Source organism: Penicillium pulvis (assembly GCF_028828015.1).
Source record: "Penicillium pulvis strain IBT 33274 chromosome Unknown contig_5_segment0_segment0, whole genome shotgun sequence".
In the NCBI taxonomy this organism is placed as follows: Eukaryota; Fungi; Ascomycota; class Eurotiomycetes; order Eurotiales; family Aspergillaceae; genus Penicillium; species Penicillium pulvis.
Genome location: NW_026643078.1, coordinates 2340117 through 2358134, shown reverse-complemented (window position 1 = coordinate 2358134; position 18018 = coordinate 2340117). Strand labels below are relative to the sequence as shown.

Genomic DNA, 18018 nt, shown 5'->3' with positions numbered 1-18018 from the left:
TGACTTATATATATGATGCATACGCCTTGGTTATATCGTCCTTACCTGGTACCCTGAAACCTCAGAAGCAATAAAAGAAACAAGTTTAACATGACTATACAGTCATCTCTTATACAGGTACATAATTCAATCAGCATTCGGTTCCAGACGAACTATAAATCCAACATTTGAGACAAGACTTTTGAATAGGCTTCACATAGCACTTAGAAATTGACCTTCAAAACAGTAGTCCAGAAATCGTTGCCCTGACGCTCGGCGATTTCCAACTCTAAAGCAGTGGGCTGACGTGAACCGTCCGCAGCCTACAATCATGAGTAAAATGATGAGACAGCAAGGGCATGATGAGACTTACCGCAAAAGTACCAGCTCCCCATGGGGATCCTCCGTGAACTTCATCCAGATTCGCCAGTAGCGGAAAGACATTCTTATAGCCCAATGGAACATAAACAAATCCATGATGAGCCAGGGTACTCATAGATGCAATAGCTGTGGACTCTTGACCACCGCCTGGGGTACCGGTGGAAATGAACAGACCAGCGTATTTTCCCCAGTATCCGCCTGAAGCCCATATGCCACCAGTTCTGTCCCAAAACGCTTTCCACTGCGCCGGGAAATTACCGTAGCGAGTAGGGATTCCGAAAAGCACCGCGTCATACTCCAGCAGTTTGTGGGTGTCAATGACAGGATAAGACGATTTGGGCGGCGCGTGCATTTTCGCTAGAACTTCATCTGACAGGGTTTCTGCAACTCTATGTAGGGCTTAGCTATGGAACTCATGAAGCTGATTGCACGTACTGGTAAATATCTGCCTTGCCGCCAGCGGCGACAATGCCTTTCAGTTCAGCCTCGGCCAACTTTTGAATATGGCCGTAAAGCGAGTACTATGAAGAGTCAGATACCAAGCAAAGAATATTGTGGAGTATAATCAAAACTTACAAAAACAATCGCTACTCGAGGGGCCATGATGGGCTGTTGACAGTAGTAAGAAATAGACACTGAAGTACTTCTCACCCTTTATTGACGTTTAGGTAGACTTGAGTTAATCTTTCTCGCAGGAAAACCATTAACACGTACATTTCTCATCAAACCCCATTGACATCATCAGTCATGATTTAATTCTGGCCAGACTCCTTTCCGACTTCTCCAACCCAATCCGACTCGCGGGTAATGCTGTTCGGAAAAGTAATGACGTCGCTAGTCACCCGCTTTATAGCATACTTAGTAGCAGATTGTAAAGGGACTGAAACCTCGTATTTCCACTTAATTTACCCCACATGTATGAAGAGCTAACTACTTGCCTGTACCAACCTTGGAAGTCCACATTCATTCAGATATGTGGAGTCTTCGTTGTCCAGGGTGGAACTATATGATAAACAACACCATGTCCAATTGCTGCTAGGATTGACCCAACCTTTCGTTTCTTAGTTGAGGCTCTGGTGGGGGAGATCTTGCTAGACATACCCAATGAATCCAATGATAACCCGGGAACCGAGATCCCACGTAGACGCCGAAACAACGAGCCGGATTCAGAGCTTCGACAAATGTGAGTATACTGACAATGCCGGTCTAGGAGTTTCATTACCTGCTCCTTCATAGCCAGCTCGTGTGAAAGATGAACCCCAGCTGAGAAGCCCCAAAACCAGCCCAACCAGCCAAGGGGATAGAGCTGGTCCAAATACCCCAGCCTGACGTGGATCAAGAGCAACACCAAAGGCCAAAAAGACTAGACATAAACAGTAAACAAATTCCAGCAAAAAGGCATCCTTCACTGGTATAAGTTGTGTATCAACGAAGCAGCCTCCAACCAGATAGTCTCTTGTACCATATGCAGCTTCGAGAATCAAACCGGCCAAAGCGCCTCCTGCAGTTTGTCCGACCAGGTATAGAATCAAGCGAGGAAATGAAATCAGCCGTGCAAAAAAGGTACCTAGTGTAATGGTTGGATTCAAATGCCCACCGCTTGCTGGAGAAAAGGTAAAAATGAAAAGCGTCAAAAACAGCCAATTAGTGATACCACCAATCAAAGGTGCAAGAAAACCTGTCGTCCCGTATATGCCAGCCTGGGTATGTGGAACTACAGGAGCTGATGGCGGATGAACTCCTATCCATGCTGTCACGAACGTATTCATCATTGTACCTATTCAACTATTAGTGATGGGAATTGACGAGGGGAATCAATCGTACCAATACACTCAACCAAGGCATATTTCCAAACGCCACTATCAAGGAAACCGCGAAAATCAAATCCATCACGAAAGGTTCTCAAAGGCGCTGCATCAGGCACCTTCGCCAGAAGTTCGGCATTGCATGGATTACTGCGATCAACCACATAGTCCTGGTTTCCTCCAATGCGGCCTGCGAAGGGGATGATGGCAGGTTTCAACTTATGTTCCATCGGTTGTTCATTTAGACCTTCCACATCACGCTGCATGTTTATTTCAGAATGAATTCTCGTAATTCTGTCTTAAGAAGTTCCAAAAGGGTGTGCTAAATTAAAAGAGAATTGGCTTGACTCAATCTAGGTTTGTTGCAAATCACTGGAACCAAGAGTCATTAAAAGTTAATTCAGAACTAGAATGTCTAGATTCTTTATCCAACACCGATGTACGTCATACAAACCGAGAAACATAACAAGTCATGAAATTATAGGTGCATTATCATACTATGGATGTCATATTGTACAAGAATACCCAGCCGCCAAGAACCCAAGCAGCAAACAAGAAACACATCAAATATGACAAAACTCATCAAGACCCAGCATCAACGCCCTCATCTTCAACCTGAACTCCCCAGACCTGCCACCTAGCTCCTTCAACAAAGTCTTTCCTTAGCCACAGACCTGATACTGGTGTCTGCGACTGCGATTGCTGGTGACCAGCAGTTTGTTCATCACCCTGCGAACGATCAAGCCAGTCGAATAGAAGCTGAAGCTGCCAGATGCGGTCACGGATCTCATCAGAGTCCGCCCCCCGGCCACGCGCAGACTGTACGATGTTACGCACGGTGTGCGACAAGGCAAGACGGGCGTCGACGGCAGAAGTCCGGAGCCAAGGAGGGGAGGTAATTAGCTCGGTGGAAATGCGAGGAGATGGTGTTGGGAATGACGAAGGAAGCACGAGAGAGCGTTCGCGGATATCAAGACCTTGGAGAGAGGGGAGGTGGAAAACCCAATCCCAAGGGCTCTGCGAGGGTGTCGTAGATCCTGACATGAACTCAGAAAGCAGTGCATTGCGGTTGCGCAAGATAGAGGGTGGTAGGCCCTTGCCTGCATTGGGAGCGGCTACAATTGCAGATCCAGGCAGAATATCTTGGGCGTCGCTTAAACCGGTGAGGGTAGATGCAAATACGGAGGTTGAAGCATCGGAGGTGTATGTAGCTTTGCGGCGAAGATAGATGGAAGGATCACCGTGGCGGAATTTGTCTCGAAGAGCACCATCCTGGCTGAAGTCCAGAACAAGTGGCCAATGATCTGGGCCACGGATCTCGATACGTGTAATCTCATTAGGGTCCGGTATGATACACGGAGCATTGGTGGTGTTGATGGAGCCGGAGTGCGATGTAATAGTGATAGGAATGGAGATCGGGCGTCGAGTATCGAGATCGCGGGGAATGAGGCACCGCGGCTCTGCGGCGAGTACCCAGAGGTGGCGGAATGCTTGAAGGTGACATTTGTTATCAAGGACGGTAGTTGGGAAGATCGGATAGAAGGAGCAGAGAAGCGTCGCCACAGCTAGGTCTGAGGTGCCGAGTGTGTAGCTACCTCCACCAAGGAACAACGTTCCTATTGCCATATGAGCTGCCATGTGACTGCCATACGGGGTATCGGCATCTATTCTCCCATGAAGAGAGCGTAGGCGCCGGAACAATGCCAAGTCGCCCGTACCGGCCATCACAGCTGCAGTAGACAATGACACCACATCCTGACAATTGCGAACAGAATTGCGAGCAAGCTTAGAGTCGTAACTCATCGCTGGAAGCCGCGAGATTCGGATGAACTGATCTAGGTAATACAACAGCAGATCTCTTGCTTGGGTATCACCGGAGCCAGCAAAGCGAAGCCCGAGTGCTAGACAGAGACCAGCGATGATGTTGAAGAAGGGCATGTCTTCACTTCGAAGATGGCCCACGGCTGTAAGACGAGACCGCTTTCGGTATATCTTTGGGAGGCTCTCCTTTATCCACTCAACATTGGGCATGATGCTATCCCACATGATGAGATGCCGTGCCAGTGTCCTCAGGAGGAAGAGATCTGGCCTGACATAGTCAAATCGCACAGTGGTGTCGGGAATATCAATCTTCTTGGCCAAAATTGCATCATTGGTTTTCATGAAAATGACAGCCAGCGCAACTGTCGCGCCCGCGGTGGCTCGATCCAGCACATGTGCGAGATCGACATTCTTAGTTCCAACGGCGATTGCGAGCAGGCGCTCAACAATGTGCATATCACGCATCCCCCTCAGGTCTTTACCCTTGCCCAAGTTGATCAGACCTAGCGCAAATCCAGCAGCCAGTCGATAGCCTTCATCCCGCAAGTCTTCGTGAGTACTGGCTTGTTCGTCTTGTTCAACATTCTCAATTTCTGACAGCATAACTTCACTCATGCGCCGGTGTTGGGAGCCACAATAAAGTAGACCAATGCCCATTATACCTGCAGTTTGGGTAAGAGGCGATAGGTTGAGCTCCGCGGCTCCGATAGGCAACATTCTCGTAACATGAACCGATAGCAATCGAGTGATGAGTGTGTCCATAGTACCCAAGTATGACGCGGACAGACCGAGCAGAAGCCCAATTGATGTCATGGTATGTTTTGGAGTCAGGTACTTGAAGGCTACCCACTTAGCTAAGGACTTGAGATGGCCATTCAAACCGAGAGCTAGTAAAAATCCAGCGTGGCGGTTCGTGAGGTCTTGGGGTTTGTTGAACAGGATCCAAGACGTATCAATACCCTTTGAGGCCTTGGAGATTGCTAGGCCTGTTGACACACCATTATGGAAGAACGCCCAGCATACCTTTTCCTCAGTGAACGCGGTTCTTTCAGCGCTAACCGTGACATTTGATGGCTTCATCACGCACTGCAACGAGAATGAAGGGATTGGCAATTTCTCTGTCAACAAAGGTAGTCGACCACTGAAGGCGAGCATAGCCCGACCTGCAGGGGTTGACAGTGTGCGAAATGAGACGAGCTGCACAAGTTCTTTCTGGGCCTCGAGTAGATCGGAATCCGTCCAATCAGGCTCGGGAACACAGTCAGCAACTGGTGCTTTAGACTGATTCAGAAGGCGGGCTGCCTCCAAGAAGCGCTTGTCTTCCCGGAAGACCAGACGAGTTACCGAGAAGCGATCAGCCTCCGCAGAGGCCTCGAAGGCATTGATGGTGTCAATCTCCAAAGCCGAAGTGTTGATATAATGGTAATCTCGGACAGCGTCATGAGACACCACAGAGTGCTGGGGTGCCGCAAAAGCTTGGGCATGAACTGGATTCATCGACATGTAAAGATCCTCCCGGTCAATCAGTTCTAGAAGACTTGCACTCCATGATGTCGAGGCTTCAACCTGGCATTGAATAACAGCTTCATACAATGGCGCACTCACACCCTCGGGAAACGTGTCAATTATGCTTTTCGTCAAGCCCCATCGATGTAAAAGCTTGATCTTTTCTAGAGGTGTTGAAATATTGTGAGCATCAGAGAGGAAGCCTGTCAGGGCCAATGTCCTAGGGGTGATGTTGAAGCATTCTCGCCACATTCGTCCCTTTCTAGGCAGTCGATCTGATGCCGTCACAACATCAAGTAGGGTGAGGAATGGGCTGACGGATGAACGTGCAGCGTCAATAAGGAATGCAAATATAGACGGGGGAGGAAATGGCTCCGCAGGAACATTCAATGAGGAGATCTGAGAGTCTTCAAATTGCCAGCGTTCTATGCTAGCCATTTCAGTGCCAAAGTAAGCATCCTCGGTCCATTTCCAAGATTGCCAACCCAGCCAGCCACCAAGTTGCGCTAAGACTGGGGCAAGGAGCCCCAGAGGACGTTGAGATTCTTCCGTGTCGCAGGTGGAAAGTTTCTGTTCCTCTCGAAGGAGATGAAGACCAACCAGTATGGTTCCGAGTGCAGTGCACCTGGTATTCTCAGGAAAGACTCCGGCGATAGGTAAGTAACCATCTCGGCCGGATGCCCTAGCTCCTTGTGGGCTTTGCAGGAAGTCACGGCTTAGCGAGGCACATCTGTTGAGATAAGTATTTTGACGGTATGTTGATCGACTCGTATTGGGTTGTTCACTTTTGGGGGCACGTGTTGCATCGCGACTGGCCATGTCTTCGATGGCATCTTGCTCGACGATCCATCCCCAAGAACTATTCGTCATCCACGGTGCAACGACGCCAGAAGATGCCGATTCAAGATCAAGCATAGATTCCCAACTTTCCAGATCCACATAAGTGCCGCTGCTCGACCGGAGAAGACCCTTCTTTCGGCGTGTTCGCTTTGCAGGGGTTTGTGCTTGTGGCGGTTTAATGAACGGCACAGCCAAAGAAAACAAAACGACGACCATAGCAGTCCACTCAAGGTCATTTTCGATGTCTTCTTTACCTCGAAGCCACTTCATGACCTCCCACCAGGCTACTAACATCCCATCACCTGCTTTTTCCGAGTCACGAAGAACGAACTTGCAGACCTTGAGAACTTTTCTTACAAGATCGTTATGTGGCTCCATTCGAATTTGAATTCTGTGCCGTCGTTTCTCCGTATCGACCAAGTCAACCTTTCCTTTCGAGCAAGCATGATCGAATCCCAGAAAAACGAGATTGGGGTCGGCCATGACCCGGTTCATACCGCTTTCCCGTGAGCGACTCACAAATTTGCTCGCAGAGATTCCATGGGGCTCATAGATCTGCAATGGAATCGGAACATCGATTCTGGTCGGACTACCCCAGAGGGTCTGTAAGGACAATTCTCGCTGTCCATTGTCGGACACGGTCAGCGTGAGAATCCGTGAGATCTCACCGTCTGTGACGCTGCAGACGTCTCCAACATTGGGAGCATGCTGGATACCGGTTGCATGGACCAGTAATGGACGCCTCTCGGAGTGCTTGGCTTTCTTAGAGTTCGCAGGTACAACTTTTCGATTCTTTGATACTGCCACGCGTTCTGCCCGCAAATTGACAACGGTCATGTTGTGTGAATCTTGGTCGACAATGCACACTGCCACTGAGGTGGCGTTTCCGTTTTGTGTATTCCCGTAATCGGAGGAGGAAAGTGTGCAGACCTTTAAGCGATGCGGTGAGGCTTGCTGCGTCGAGGCATGGAAGTTTCCGGAGAATCTGGAAGAGAAACTCTCTATTTTGGTGAGTAAAAGCTCTTCGGGCAGACCCGATGCAGATTCACGGAGGGCGATATTCTCAAACCCTTCGGACAACAAATCATTGTTAAGTTCTTCTAGTAGCCTATCCACCGGAGCGTCCACAAAGCTGCCTGCAGTGCTGTAGACGGGCCCTGCTGCTGGAGGTATTGATCCACGAGGATTGAACCCGAAGCTTCCACGCATGCTGCCGGCTCCCATAGATTGCCTAAGCCCACCATGGTGCATAGTGCTGGTTTGACTGCCCGTTGCAAGGTCTGAGAATGTGATGCGGTCCTGACTTGTGGCCAGATCAGTCCGTGCAAGCAATGAGCTGACTCTCCTGGAAGTTTTAAGAGGCACTCCAACATCACCAAAGTCCTGCGCAACTCGCGCGGCCAGGTCTTCTTCGCCGCCGTTTTTAGAGTCAGGCGCTTGAGATGAATTCCAGTTCTCAGTCCATGGGCCGAAACTTTCTCTGGGACGTGCAGCTGGAGTAGCGGCGCCAGGCGTCATACCGAAATGAGAGCTTCGTCTGTTGGACCGAGCCCCTTCCGTTTGCCGTCGAGTTTTGTCTTTTATCGAAGCACTGCTTTCATCGTCCCTATATCGAGCAGTCCAAACTGTATAGAGCCCAGTAGTTGCATTCACCGTGACCACCAAAACCAGAGGATTTGCTGGAACTTGATTCAAACCCGAGAGCTCATCCTTTGGGGAGATATACACAATTTCATCAGCTGGGTCTAGTACATCAAGCCCCGAGGGCCTTTTCTTGGTACTGCTGACGCTGCTTTGCAACCAGCGAGAGGATTGCGAAGTAACAACTAGACCCATTTCCGAATGAGGATCAATGAGAGAGAAAACCCGGGGAAGGTCTGTGCTTGAATTGGAGTTCGGCAACGATGTAGAGCTTGTTGGCAATGATAGTTTCAAGATTGGCCCTTTGTCTTTGGTGAGAGTAGGCAGTGTACCTGACTGTGACGCACCAGGGTCAAATAGCGAAGTGGTCATGAATGAATTTGGTGGTGCCGATTGGTGTTGGCGTTCTGCGCTATTATCTGGTATTTTCCTTTGGAATAGGAGTCCACGGGGAGTTGCAAAAACAGACTCAACCTCAAATGGAAGAGGGACGGTATGGCTATTTCCCGTAATGAAAAAGATATGTGCCTGTGATTTGAGCACCACGACTAAAGCCCTCTCCAATTTCTTATGGGGCTGCTGGGGAGCAACCACAGCTACATGGGATTCTCCATGGAGATCCAATGTTGACCCTATGTTACCAGCTGTTGAGTCCTTTCCGTCACGCTTCGATTGTCCTCCCCGCGTATTTGTTCCCATGTCGGTGGTGTGGAATCGATTTAAACCCGTGCTGCCTGCAGACCTTTGGGCATGGCTTGCCGTAAATTGCGTGAACAAAGCATGTCGAATCTCCTCTTTCTCTGGATCCATTCGAAAGACTCTCTTCACCATCCCTGCGCGGGACCATACCGCGCAATGTTTCGTCCATACAAGCTCGTCGTCGACGGTGCCCGTCAAACCGCTCTCATCGACAAATGTGGTCCATTGATACAGGTCACTTGAGGGATCAGGAGGCAGGATTCCCTCTGTAACCAAGTAGGAGACGGCGGATGGTTCGTGGAGACCGAGCGAGCGAGTGGAAGCCATGGTGGGCTGTTTGTTCAACTAAAGTAGCGATGGCGGTTCGCCGTCATAAACAATCTGACGGCCCGGATTCCTGAATGAACTGTTTTCCATGGTCGGGAAGTAAGAGTTTAAGCCGAAATCTTTGGCCCAGAAGGCATTGTCGAGCGTTGTTGATTGTTGAATGCCGAAAGGTGGAGGACGCGCAGGAACGCGGATTGGATCGACGTAAGTTCTTTTGCTTCCGAGCAAAACAACTTTCCTCTTCCCTCGCAACCACACCACCTCTACTTCTAAACTCCACAACCTTTACTCACTATCTAATTTTGTCTGAAGTAACTTATCTCTGAGCCCAACTCATTGAGATCGATCTCAACGGTTCCTTTAACGGCGTCCACGGCGCCTGTGCTCCCGAGTTACAGCGCTCCGTCAGCGCAACCAGCGCAATGCCTTCGTTTCCCGCGACACCGTTGGTTCGACAGAGAGAAGATGGCTTGCAACTGAGGTAAGAGTCAATGCTTTTCTAACGATCAGGATAGAGTCACTAAATTGATTGATCAAAATTCAGCTATCGACTACCGCATCGCATCCACGCCGCTAAAGGATATCCTCTCCGAGCTCCTAATGGCTCTTCGATCATTGTTTATGGCAACGAAACTGGCTTGAAAGTTGTGTGGAGAGGAGGAAGGCAGTTCTCAGAGCTGAAAAGGCCTGAAGCTTCACGACAGAACAGGAGCAATGCAAACAATGACGGCGACTCGGTCATGATCATTGACTCCGATGAGGAGGATGTCCCCGAAGCAGTCCCAGCCCCCGAAGAATCAAGTTATGATTTTGTCTCGGAGGAGAGCGAAGTCGACCCTGCATTTCCATTCGAATCCATCCTGCGACAAGTCGACATTCCCTTGGGCAGCCGCGTGCTCGATCTGGCTATACCTCGTGTTCTTCCTGAAGAAGCACGCTCACCTTTGGATCCATTCCCGCCCATTGCGAAGAACAACATCGTCATAGCGGCAGTCTGCTCGGACTTCTCAACCCACGTCGTTACTTTGCCTCTTATCCCCCCTCACCCAACACAGACCGACCCACAGAGTTGGCACATCCAATCTTTGACTATCAATGGAGGCGTGACCCATCAAGACATTCCTCGCGGTGTTTCTCTCACCTTCACCTGCCAGGACACCGAAGATGACCAAGAACGCAGGAATTCGCGCAGCAGAGCTGGAGGTTCGGGAAAATGGGACCTTCTTGTGGCCACGCACTCTGCCGAGGGTCCCGGCGTGCTTCTGTTACATCGGCTTCCGATTCGCGAAGAGTCAAACGGATTCTATCACATTATTGAAGAGGACCTCATCTCTCAACGGCGGCTTTTGCCCTCACCAGCTCAAACCATTGTCTTCAACCCCTCTACTTACCCGTCGGCTCGCCATTCTCATCTGCTGGTAGCATTCCACAGTGGATGTGTCAAAATTTATTCTTGCTTTTCTGTTAAAAAGGGGCCGAAGACAGCGCGGCGGGCATCGAATACAAATGAAGAATACGAGACCATTGATACAGAGGGTCGCTGGCTAATCAGCCTGTATCCTGGTTTTGAGCAGAACCCCACGGGACTCCCTCGCCGCAAGACCATCATTGATGCCGATTGGGTACTGGGTGGCCGCGCTGTCATGGTGCTTCTAGTAGATGGCGAATGGGGTGTTTGGGATATTGAAGGTGCTGGCCCCGGGGCTGCGAAGGGCCCGTTGCACCGCCAGACCACTGTGCAAGGCGTAACTGGAGGGTCCCTCACAGCCTATGCTGTCAGCGGTCGAATTGCAACTCCCCTTTCCAACACACATTCTGAGATAGAGAACCGGCCGCGGTTTGCGCCGATGACACCATCTACCAAGCGGGTTCGCGAGGATACCCTTCTGAAGGGGTCCATGACTGAGCTAACCCCTTCTCTCCGAGGACAAATATCTGTCCTTCAGATGAATTCATCTCAAGAAGCCATTCCGGATGAGTCAATTCTCTTCCGTCATGGTCGGCAGAGTGCGATGATCCCAAGTTTGATCTCACTCTGGCGTAACGCTGTCCGAGCATCCGGCACTCTTGATGCCTCCAACCGATGCCGTGTGACCCCATTCCAGGATGTGAACCTAATGGGCGAGAATTGCACGGCAATTAGCCATCTTCCGGCACCTCTTCGCCGCTCTCGTGCTGCCGAGCGGCAATCATTTGACGTGCTGGTCGCTGCGGAACACCAAGTGATGATCCTTGCGCCGCGTCTGACCGAATCTGCCGAAGACAGCAACTCGACCCACAGTGCACAGCAAGAAGCTACAGCGAATGACCAAATGATGTTGCAACGAGGCGAACTAGATGTGGAGGGAATGGGACGGCTGCTCAACGGTATGAACAGCCCTATCAAACGGACCCGCATCTTCGCTTGATCCAAGGTATCAGATTCAGTTATAGATGATACCCATGAACGGCTCTTCATTTGCACGATATTTCCCCCTTCTGCTCACCCTAGGACTTCTCTCTCTCTCTCTTCTTAGATTTATTAATTTATTCGCGCTGCAAGGTGGAGCGCAAGGCGAGGTCCATGCCTTGAAATTCCTTCCTCGGAAGTGAATAAGCTCTGTATCGGATGCGATATATCGAACGCCATCAACCAGGGCTTTCCATGGCCTAGCCTTATTCTTCTGCGATCCTCGCCTAGCCGGCAGAAGTCGCGGCGCCCACATTTGTCTCTGGGATCGCTGTGTTCTTCTCTGACTTCGTGGATGCCAGTCTGTCTTCGGACAAGCTCCTACATTGGTAGCCACGTTGCACAGAAGGGGGATACAGTCCAGAACGATTGTGGTGTGTTGGAAGGGCTCCGATGGGACATATGTAATAACAATAATAGTCTGCATGATCAGACGCAGAATTCTTTAACAGATTGAGTTTGATAATACCTCGCTTATGATCTATTCTACGAGACCACCCGAGCTAGTACATCCAATATGAGATGTGGACCCGAATGATATACAATATCATAGTTTATTCATGTCTCAGACCCATTCAGTGCTTATCACTATTAGTATAGTTATGATGCCAGTCTTCATCCGAATTTTCAATCACAAGCCCCCGTATAGCTTCATCAGCCGGCATGAGCTTTCACCCCATTAACTCCGCCATAAGGTGATGCGTAAAGCTGGCATTACCGCTCAAAATCGCCTCATGCCACAACAGCACGAACCGAGAATGCTTCGGGCTTTCCGAATTTATCATCTCAGTCTTCAATCGAACCGATTTCTCGGGCGAAAACAACTCTATCTGAACTTACTCGTTGTTCTATTAATTAAATTAACAACTCCAGCGAAGTTCAGGATCGTCTGGCCCTTCAAGACAACAACCTTCTTGTTATACTCCTTTCCGGCACAGATCATGAGCTGGGATGTAGCTTCATCGAGCTCAAACCGGAGTATAAGTGCCATAGGACCATCGAGAGGGAGATAAACAGGTGAGGCACCGTGGACTGGGATGCCAGTCCACCCAGCAGAAAGGCATTTGCGTATTGACACTCATGGACAGATGTGAAGCTGAGGCCAGATCTAGATTTTTACTAGCCATCAGGAATATATGATAGCCTCAAGAGGGATTGACTGATGTACTTTTGTAGCATTGTCTGTGTCATCAAGTGCCCTTGCATCAAGTTTGCCTTTCTATTGGATTCAATTCCACCGAAGGAGAGAGATGTATACCAGACCTATTACCAGGAACCATAGTATTAGCCCAACACCCCTAACGACAGCAAGGAAGATTATATAGTGAAAGCATACATGCTGAACGCCCACTTCCTTCGCAGCATCGACCATATACCAATGTTGGCAAACCCGCCTTTGTGGTTCGTAGGCGTTAGAGCTCATAAAAAAGAGATTCTCCACGTCTTTCAAGGCGAGATTTCAAGGTCTGGGGGCCTTCAAGGTTAGATTTTCGGAACATGGTTCCCTGGTTTTGGAAATGGCTGCGATTCGCTTCGTTTCAAGATGAGACTGCGTATTCTGACGCGGGCACATTGTCGATCAAAGGCGATATAGAACATGAGCTACAAGATCACCGGTTGCTCCTGTGATGAGATGTTTAGAATCGTTGTGAAGACCTAAGAGATGATTCAAGACAGTTGCTTCGTGGGAAGATGAGTATTCAAACAAGGTTCTGTGATCTTAATTTTCTCAAGTTTCTTGTTCCTGTATTCCTTCATTCCTTCGGCTTCATATATTCCGCCATCGAGCGATTATCCTGTTATAGATTTGATGACCACGGTCATGACTACATAGGATACACGAGTCAATGCAATCTGGGTCTCATTTGTGCTTTGCCTATTTGGCAAATAAAGAATATACGGGAGGTAAATGCACCATATATACGTGTATACAATCTCGACTCATGCAAGCTTTAGAACGGCTCCCTCTGCTCCGACCTATCTGCATCGTTTGTGAGAAAATCTAAATAATCACGACATATCGGTTATTCAGTACATAGGGGCTGTATCGAGGGGATGCAATGTTTATCCATCGTATCCAACAGCGGCCAGCTCCTTGCGGACCACATCCTCGGTCTGGATCTTCTTCATCTGAGTGTCCTCTAGCTTCTCGCCACCGGCAAGACGCATCTTCAACTCATCGATAGCGCGAATCTTCTTCAGAAGACCGCGGACCTTCTTGTCCTGAGCGGAGGGGTTGACATCCTCGGGCTCTGGAGCGGGGGCTGGAGCAGCAGCAGGAGCAGCAGCCTGCTTAACAGTACCGTTACCATTGGCAGAGGGGCCGTTGTTCTTGCGGTTGCGGTTGCGGTCTGGGCTGGGGCCAGTGGGGGCGTTGGGGGGAGGCTGGTTGTCGGGGACACCGTCTTCACGGGCCTTCTTGGCGGCCTCACGCTTCTTCTTGTTCTTGGCGGCGGACTTGGACAGCTTCTCGTCTCCACCGGGCGGGAGGGGAACACCACCACCAGGGGCGGCACCGGGGGGCAGGTACTCCTCAGTAGCATCGGCACCGGGGACCTCACGGCGGCGAGGCTTGCCGAAGCCGTTCATGCTAGCGCCGGGAACACCATCCCGAACAAAAGCGGCACCACCTTGGTCCTCACGCTTGAAGGCGAGAGGGGTCAGCTGGCCACGGGCACCCGGGGGACGGTAAGCACCAGCGGGTTTCACGGGAGCCTTGCGAGTGGCCAGGTAGGCCGTAGCAGATGGGTGAGGCACAGGCAGCTTTGTGAAAGGGTCACCCAGCGGGATCTGGGCAGAGTCCTGGGGACGCCAGTCGATGTCATACAGCTCAGTCATTTCCTCGTTGTACATGAGGCCACCGCTGACGTGCCACAAACGGACACCATTGTCAACACGCAGACGGGGGCTGGTGGTGGCAGTCAGGATGAATTGTCCGTCCGGTGACCAGGAACACACACTGGCGTTAGAAGCCTCGACGGTAGTAATCTTGTGATAGTTCTTGTCCAAGTCGTAGAGATCCATCTGACCCGCGAGGTTACCGAAGCCGGCAACCAGAACAAATCGGCCGTGGGGAGAGAACAAGATGGTATTACGCGGGCTCAAGGGGAAATGGTGCTTGGGAACACCGCGCATGTTGAAGATGGTGGTCTTCGCGGGCATGTAGCCATAGACGACACCGAACTCCTTGGAGTTGGGGTTCCAGCTCACATCATGAATGGGTCCTTCCTTGTCTGATGGGATGTTAGCCTATCTGCATAGCTCTTTCGATATATTCTGAATACATACCAAGATCAATTCGAGAGTCAAAAGCACCATTGGCACTGAGCAAGTACAAGGTGGTCTCGCCGTAGTAGCTCTTACCGGTGCGGTCCACCTCGGTCTGCGCCAGCACGATAACAGTTGTGCCGGATGCATTCCACTTTAGCTGAACCTTGTCACCCTTGAAGAAGCTCTTCTGCGAGACCGGCGCATTGAATTGCGGCACAATGTACACCTTGACTTGAGCGGGCTGGCCCTTACGCTCAGGAATAAACACCGCAATCGAATGGGTCTGTCCTGGGGAGAGCGCAAAATCCGCCACCCCCTCCACGCGCAGCTTATTCCAAACGGTCGACAAGTTATCACTCTGGTAGAACTGGACCTCGTTGGTCACGACGCGGGCACATAGCTTCTCGTCGGGGGTGTATTGCAGGTTCCAGCCTGTCTGCGACTTCTGGACATACTGGCCAACGATGGTGTTTTCATCACCGCTCTCAACCGCGCGCCACACCTTGAGATTCTTGGTAGCATCTCCGTTGGCGTCCTTGGTTGGCCGTTGCCAAGTGATCAGGTAGGTACCGAGGGGCGAGAAGCCCAACTCGAACACGTTCTCGGCGTTGATCGTGGAGACAACGTTGCCGGCACGAGCGTCAACAATGGTGACCCTGTAGACCGAAATCAATTAGAATCCAAGACAATGTTTCAGACATCCACACAAACTTACCTTTCGGGAGACGCCCATGCGTAATAACGGCCACACGGCGAGTATGCACCGCAGCGGAGGTTCCCCTCAGGTCTGCAAAAGCCAAGTTAGCGATATTTCCAGCTTTCGTTATTTCTTAGGCCAATATTTTACCTTTCAAAGCCCGACAAAGGCTCATAAGTAGGGGCGGCATCCATAATGCCAATCCCCTTGAGAGTGCGGTCTAAAAGGCAAGTCAGCACGTGTCATTTGAGGCGTTTCGACTTTTGGTCCCAGGAGAAGGGTAAACACACAAGCTAGCTGCGTAGGAGCCGCCATCTTGAATTCAAGTAGCTGGAGTGAAGTTGCCACGAAAGGAGTTCTTCAAAGTATCTGGTCCCTTAAGAATAGGAAGCAGTGTGAATGTCCTCAATTTCCTGTTTCCCGGTGGGAAGAATGTATGCACAAGTTCAAAGCAAACAAGACACAGTCCAACCAATTCAGACGAGTCTATTAGTCGCGACTTGACGAAAGCGCGACTGCGATGAGTCTTGAAGGCAAACGGTGAAACTGAGATAACCGAGCGATCGATGGGAAAGCTCGAGGCAAAGAACTTCAGATAAGGCTGATGGAATCAGTCGATGTGGCGAGCCGATGAATGTCAGGTTTAAATCTTGAGATAAAACTCAATTGGAATGCGGGAGGAGCAGCGAAATGATCTTGTCGGAATCTTCTTAATGTTCTATGCTAGACAAGTCAATGCCAGCAGGGAGGGCAGAGCCGAGGGGGAGGAGTGGTGGAGTTTGAGGGGTGGAGGTGGGGAGGATGAAGAGTCAAAGAGAAAATTCGGGTGTTTCGCAGCGGCATCAACTCGAAGGCGGCATGCCGTCATTTAGGCCCCCGGGCCTAGCCATCATTAAAACTACCACCGATCTTCTATACTTAGTTTTACGTATATATCCCTGAGTCTAGTTTTCATGATTTCCTTATTAAAGAAGCCTGAAGCGCCTTTCCATAACTTACTTGCAATGCAGTCTTAGTCATGCGAAACGAATCAAAGAGCAGGTTTTCCTTTTTAACGCCACGTAGTACCTAAAATTACAGGCCCTAGTCGTAAGATCAAAAAGGGAATGTAGAACATTGCTTTAACTGCGCTGGAAAATAACAAACAAATAGAGTTCTCATATCAATATCCGTATCTGTCGTGTCCACCGTTGGTGGTGTTTGTTGCCCTTTTTCCCAAGAATCCGCCCCCGCATAGAAATACATGGGTTCCGCGTGAAGAACACAGACCAGGGGAAAAAGGAAACTAGAGAAAATGACCAGCCCATCAATCCCCAGGAAACATGAAAAAAAAAGCGAAAACTATCCATAAGAAGAACTCCATCCTAAATCTCTTTCAAGCTAATCCATTGACTCCCAAGAAGTCTATTCACGGGTCGGGGTCCCAAAGCCGCTGGCGCCCTGGTTGGACGGCGTAACAATCCGAGGCGTACGAGCAGTGGTATCGACCACATCCTGGTCAAAGGTCATGCCGTCAATCATACGCGCATCTTCCGAGAGCGGCTCTGGGGTGTTCGAGCCAGCGGGAGAAGATGACACCATAGGGCTATCCCCGGCAGAGTACTGCTGCTGCTGCTGCTGCTGGTGTTGTTGCTGCTGTTGCTGGACATAAGAAGCTATCGGGTTCGGGCGGTTGACGTTCGAGCTTCCCATAGAAGTCGGGCGGGCGCTGGCGCCACCAGAGGACAAGCGATTCATACCAGCTGGGCGTGAGGTCGGGCCGCTGATAGTGCTGTTGGCACCCTCACCAAAGCCCACGAGACTGGCATTGCCTTCATCACTGATATTGCCTACACTGGAAACGCTATCGTCCGGGCCTTCGCTCATCTTATCGGCATCAAACGCCTCACTTCCACTCGCCCAGGTCGTGTGACCACCGATACTTCCTGTAGCGCTCGCACTGCCCACGGTGCTCCGCTCCTTGAGTGCTGCAAGGCCGTCAAAGTAACCGGGTGTGTGGGACAAAGGAAATGCGGCATTGGACGGTGATTGACCGCCAGCTCGTGCGGTTGCGACTCGTTCCAAACCGGCCAGGCGAGAGATGCGATCTGCGCGCTCCGCATCCAGGGTGTTCGTAGAGGAGATAGAAGCGGTGGAAGAATGGTGAGCGTGCCGGCCGTGAGGGAAGGGTTGGCCCTGGTGACCGTCTTTGATGGCGGTGGTTGACAGCGCAGACAGGGAAGTCGTGCCGGAATTGGGAGTGCCTCTGCCCACCAACAAACCACCCCACCCAAGGTCAGTCATCCATGTCCTATTGCGCCATATACATTGAACGACGGAGGGAAAGAGAAAGCTTACGGTCCCATGTCTGGAGTGACGGGATCCGAAGGAGGAGGTGGTAGGTTGATGAGGGTTGGAGTCGACATTGTGTCAAGATGCAATGTCAGTACAATGGATTCAAATGGTCGAGATCGAAAGAGTAATCAAGCTGAGGTGAGTTAGTAGCAGTGTAGAGAGGAAGGGAAAGTAGGAGAGAGAAAGATGAAATAAGTGATGATGAGAAAGAATTGCGGGGAGGTACAGTTCGGGTGGAACTGTTGGAGCGGAACATTTTCTTTTTACGA

General features: G+C 50.4%; 6 protein-coding genes across 6 annotated transcripts; 1 reads left to right on the top strand and 5 right to left on the bottom strand.

Moving 5' to 3' along the window:
• Positions 1-203: 203 nt before the first annotated feature.
• N7503_007461 (uncharacterized protein) lies at positions 204-963 on the bottom strand (the record flags this gene model as incomplete). Its single annotated transcript, XM_057067008.1, has 4 exons — positions 204-302; positions 353-749; positions 796-881; positions 937-963. 4 exons carry the CDS (start codon positions 961-963, stop codon positions 204-206), a joined length of 609 nt encoding a protein of 202 aa, XP_056920689.1.
• Positions 964-1395: 432 nt separating this feature from the next.
• N7503_007460 (uncharacterized protein) lies at positions 1396-2431 on the bottom strand (the record flags this gene model as incomplete). The annotated part of the gene is made up of 3 exons (XM_057067007.1): positions 1396-1532; positions 1583-2101; positions 2167-2431. The coding sequence occupies 3 exons, from the start codon at positions 2429-2431 to the stop codon at positions 1396-1398; spliced, it is 921 nt and encodes a 306-aa protein (XP_056920688.1).
• A 316-nt stretch (positions 2432-2747) lies between these two features.
• Positions 2748-8999, bottom strand: N7503_007459 (anaphase promoting complex subunit 1; the record flags this gene model as incomplete). The annotated part of the gene is made up of 1 exon (XM_057067006.1): positions 2748-8999. One exon carries the CDS (start codon positions 8997-8999, stop codon positions 2748-2750), a length of 6252 nt encoding a protein of 2083 aa, XP_056920687.1.
• A 422-nt stretch (positions 9000-9421) lies between these two features.
• Positions 9422-11407, top strand: N7503_007458 (uncharacterized protein; the record flags this gene model as incomplete). Its single annotated transcript, XM_057067005.1, has 2 exons — positions 9422-9480; positions 9544-11407. The coding sequence occupies 2 exons, from the start codon at positions 9422-9424 to the stop codon at positions 11405-11407; spliced, it is 1923 nt and encodes a 640-aa protein (XP_056920686.1).
• Positions 11408-13512: 2105 nt separating this feature from the next.
• Positions 13513-15730, bottom strand: N7503_007457 (translation initiation factor 2A; the record flags this gene model as incomplete). Its single annotated transcript, XM_057067004.1, has 5 exons — positions 13513-14681; positions 14737-15374; positions 15434-15505; positions 15566-15635; positions 15706-15730. 5 exons carry the CDS (start codon positions 15728-15730, stop codon positions 13513-13515), a joined length of 1974 nt encoding a protein of 657 aa, XP_056920685.1.
• Positions 15731-16733: 1003 nt separating this feature from the next.
• Positions 16734-17902, bottom strand: N7503_007456 (uncharacterized protein). Its single transcript, XM_057067003.1, has 2 exons — positions 17753-17902; positions 16734-17660 (listed from the first exon to the last, which is right to left on the bottom strand). Exons 1-2 carry the CDS (start codon positions 17818-17820, stop codon positions 16820-16822), a joined length of 909 nt encoding a protein of 302 aa, XP_056920684.1. The 5' UTR covers positions 17821-17902; the 3' UTR covers positions 16734-16819.
• Positions 17903-18018: the final 116 nt, after the last annotated feature.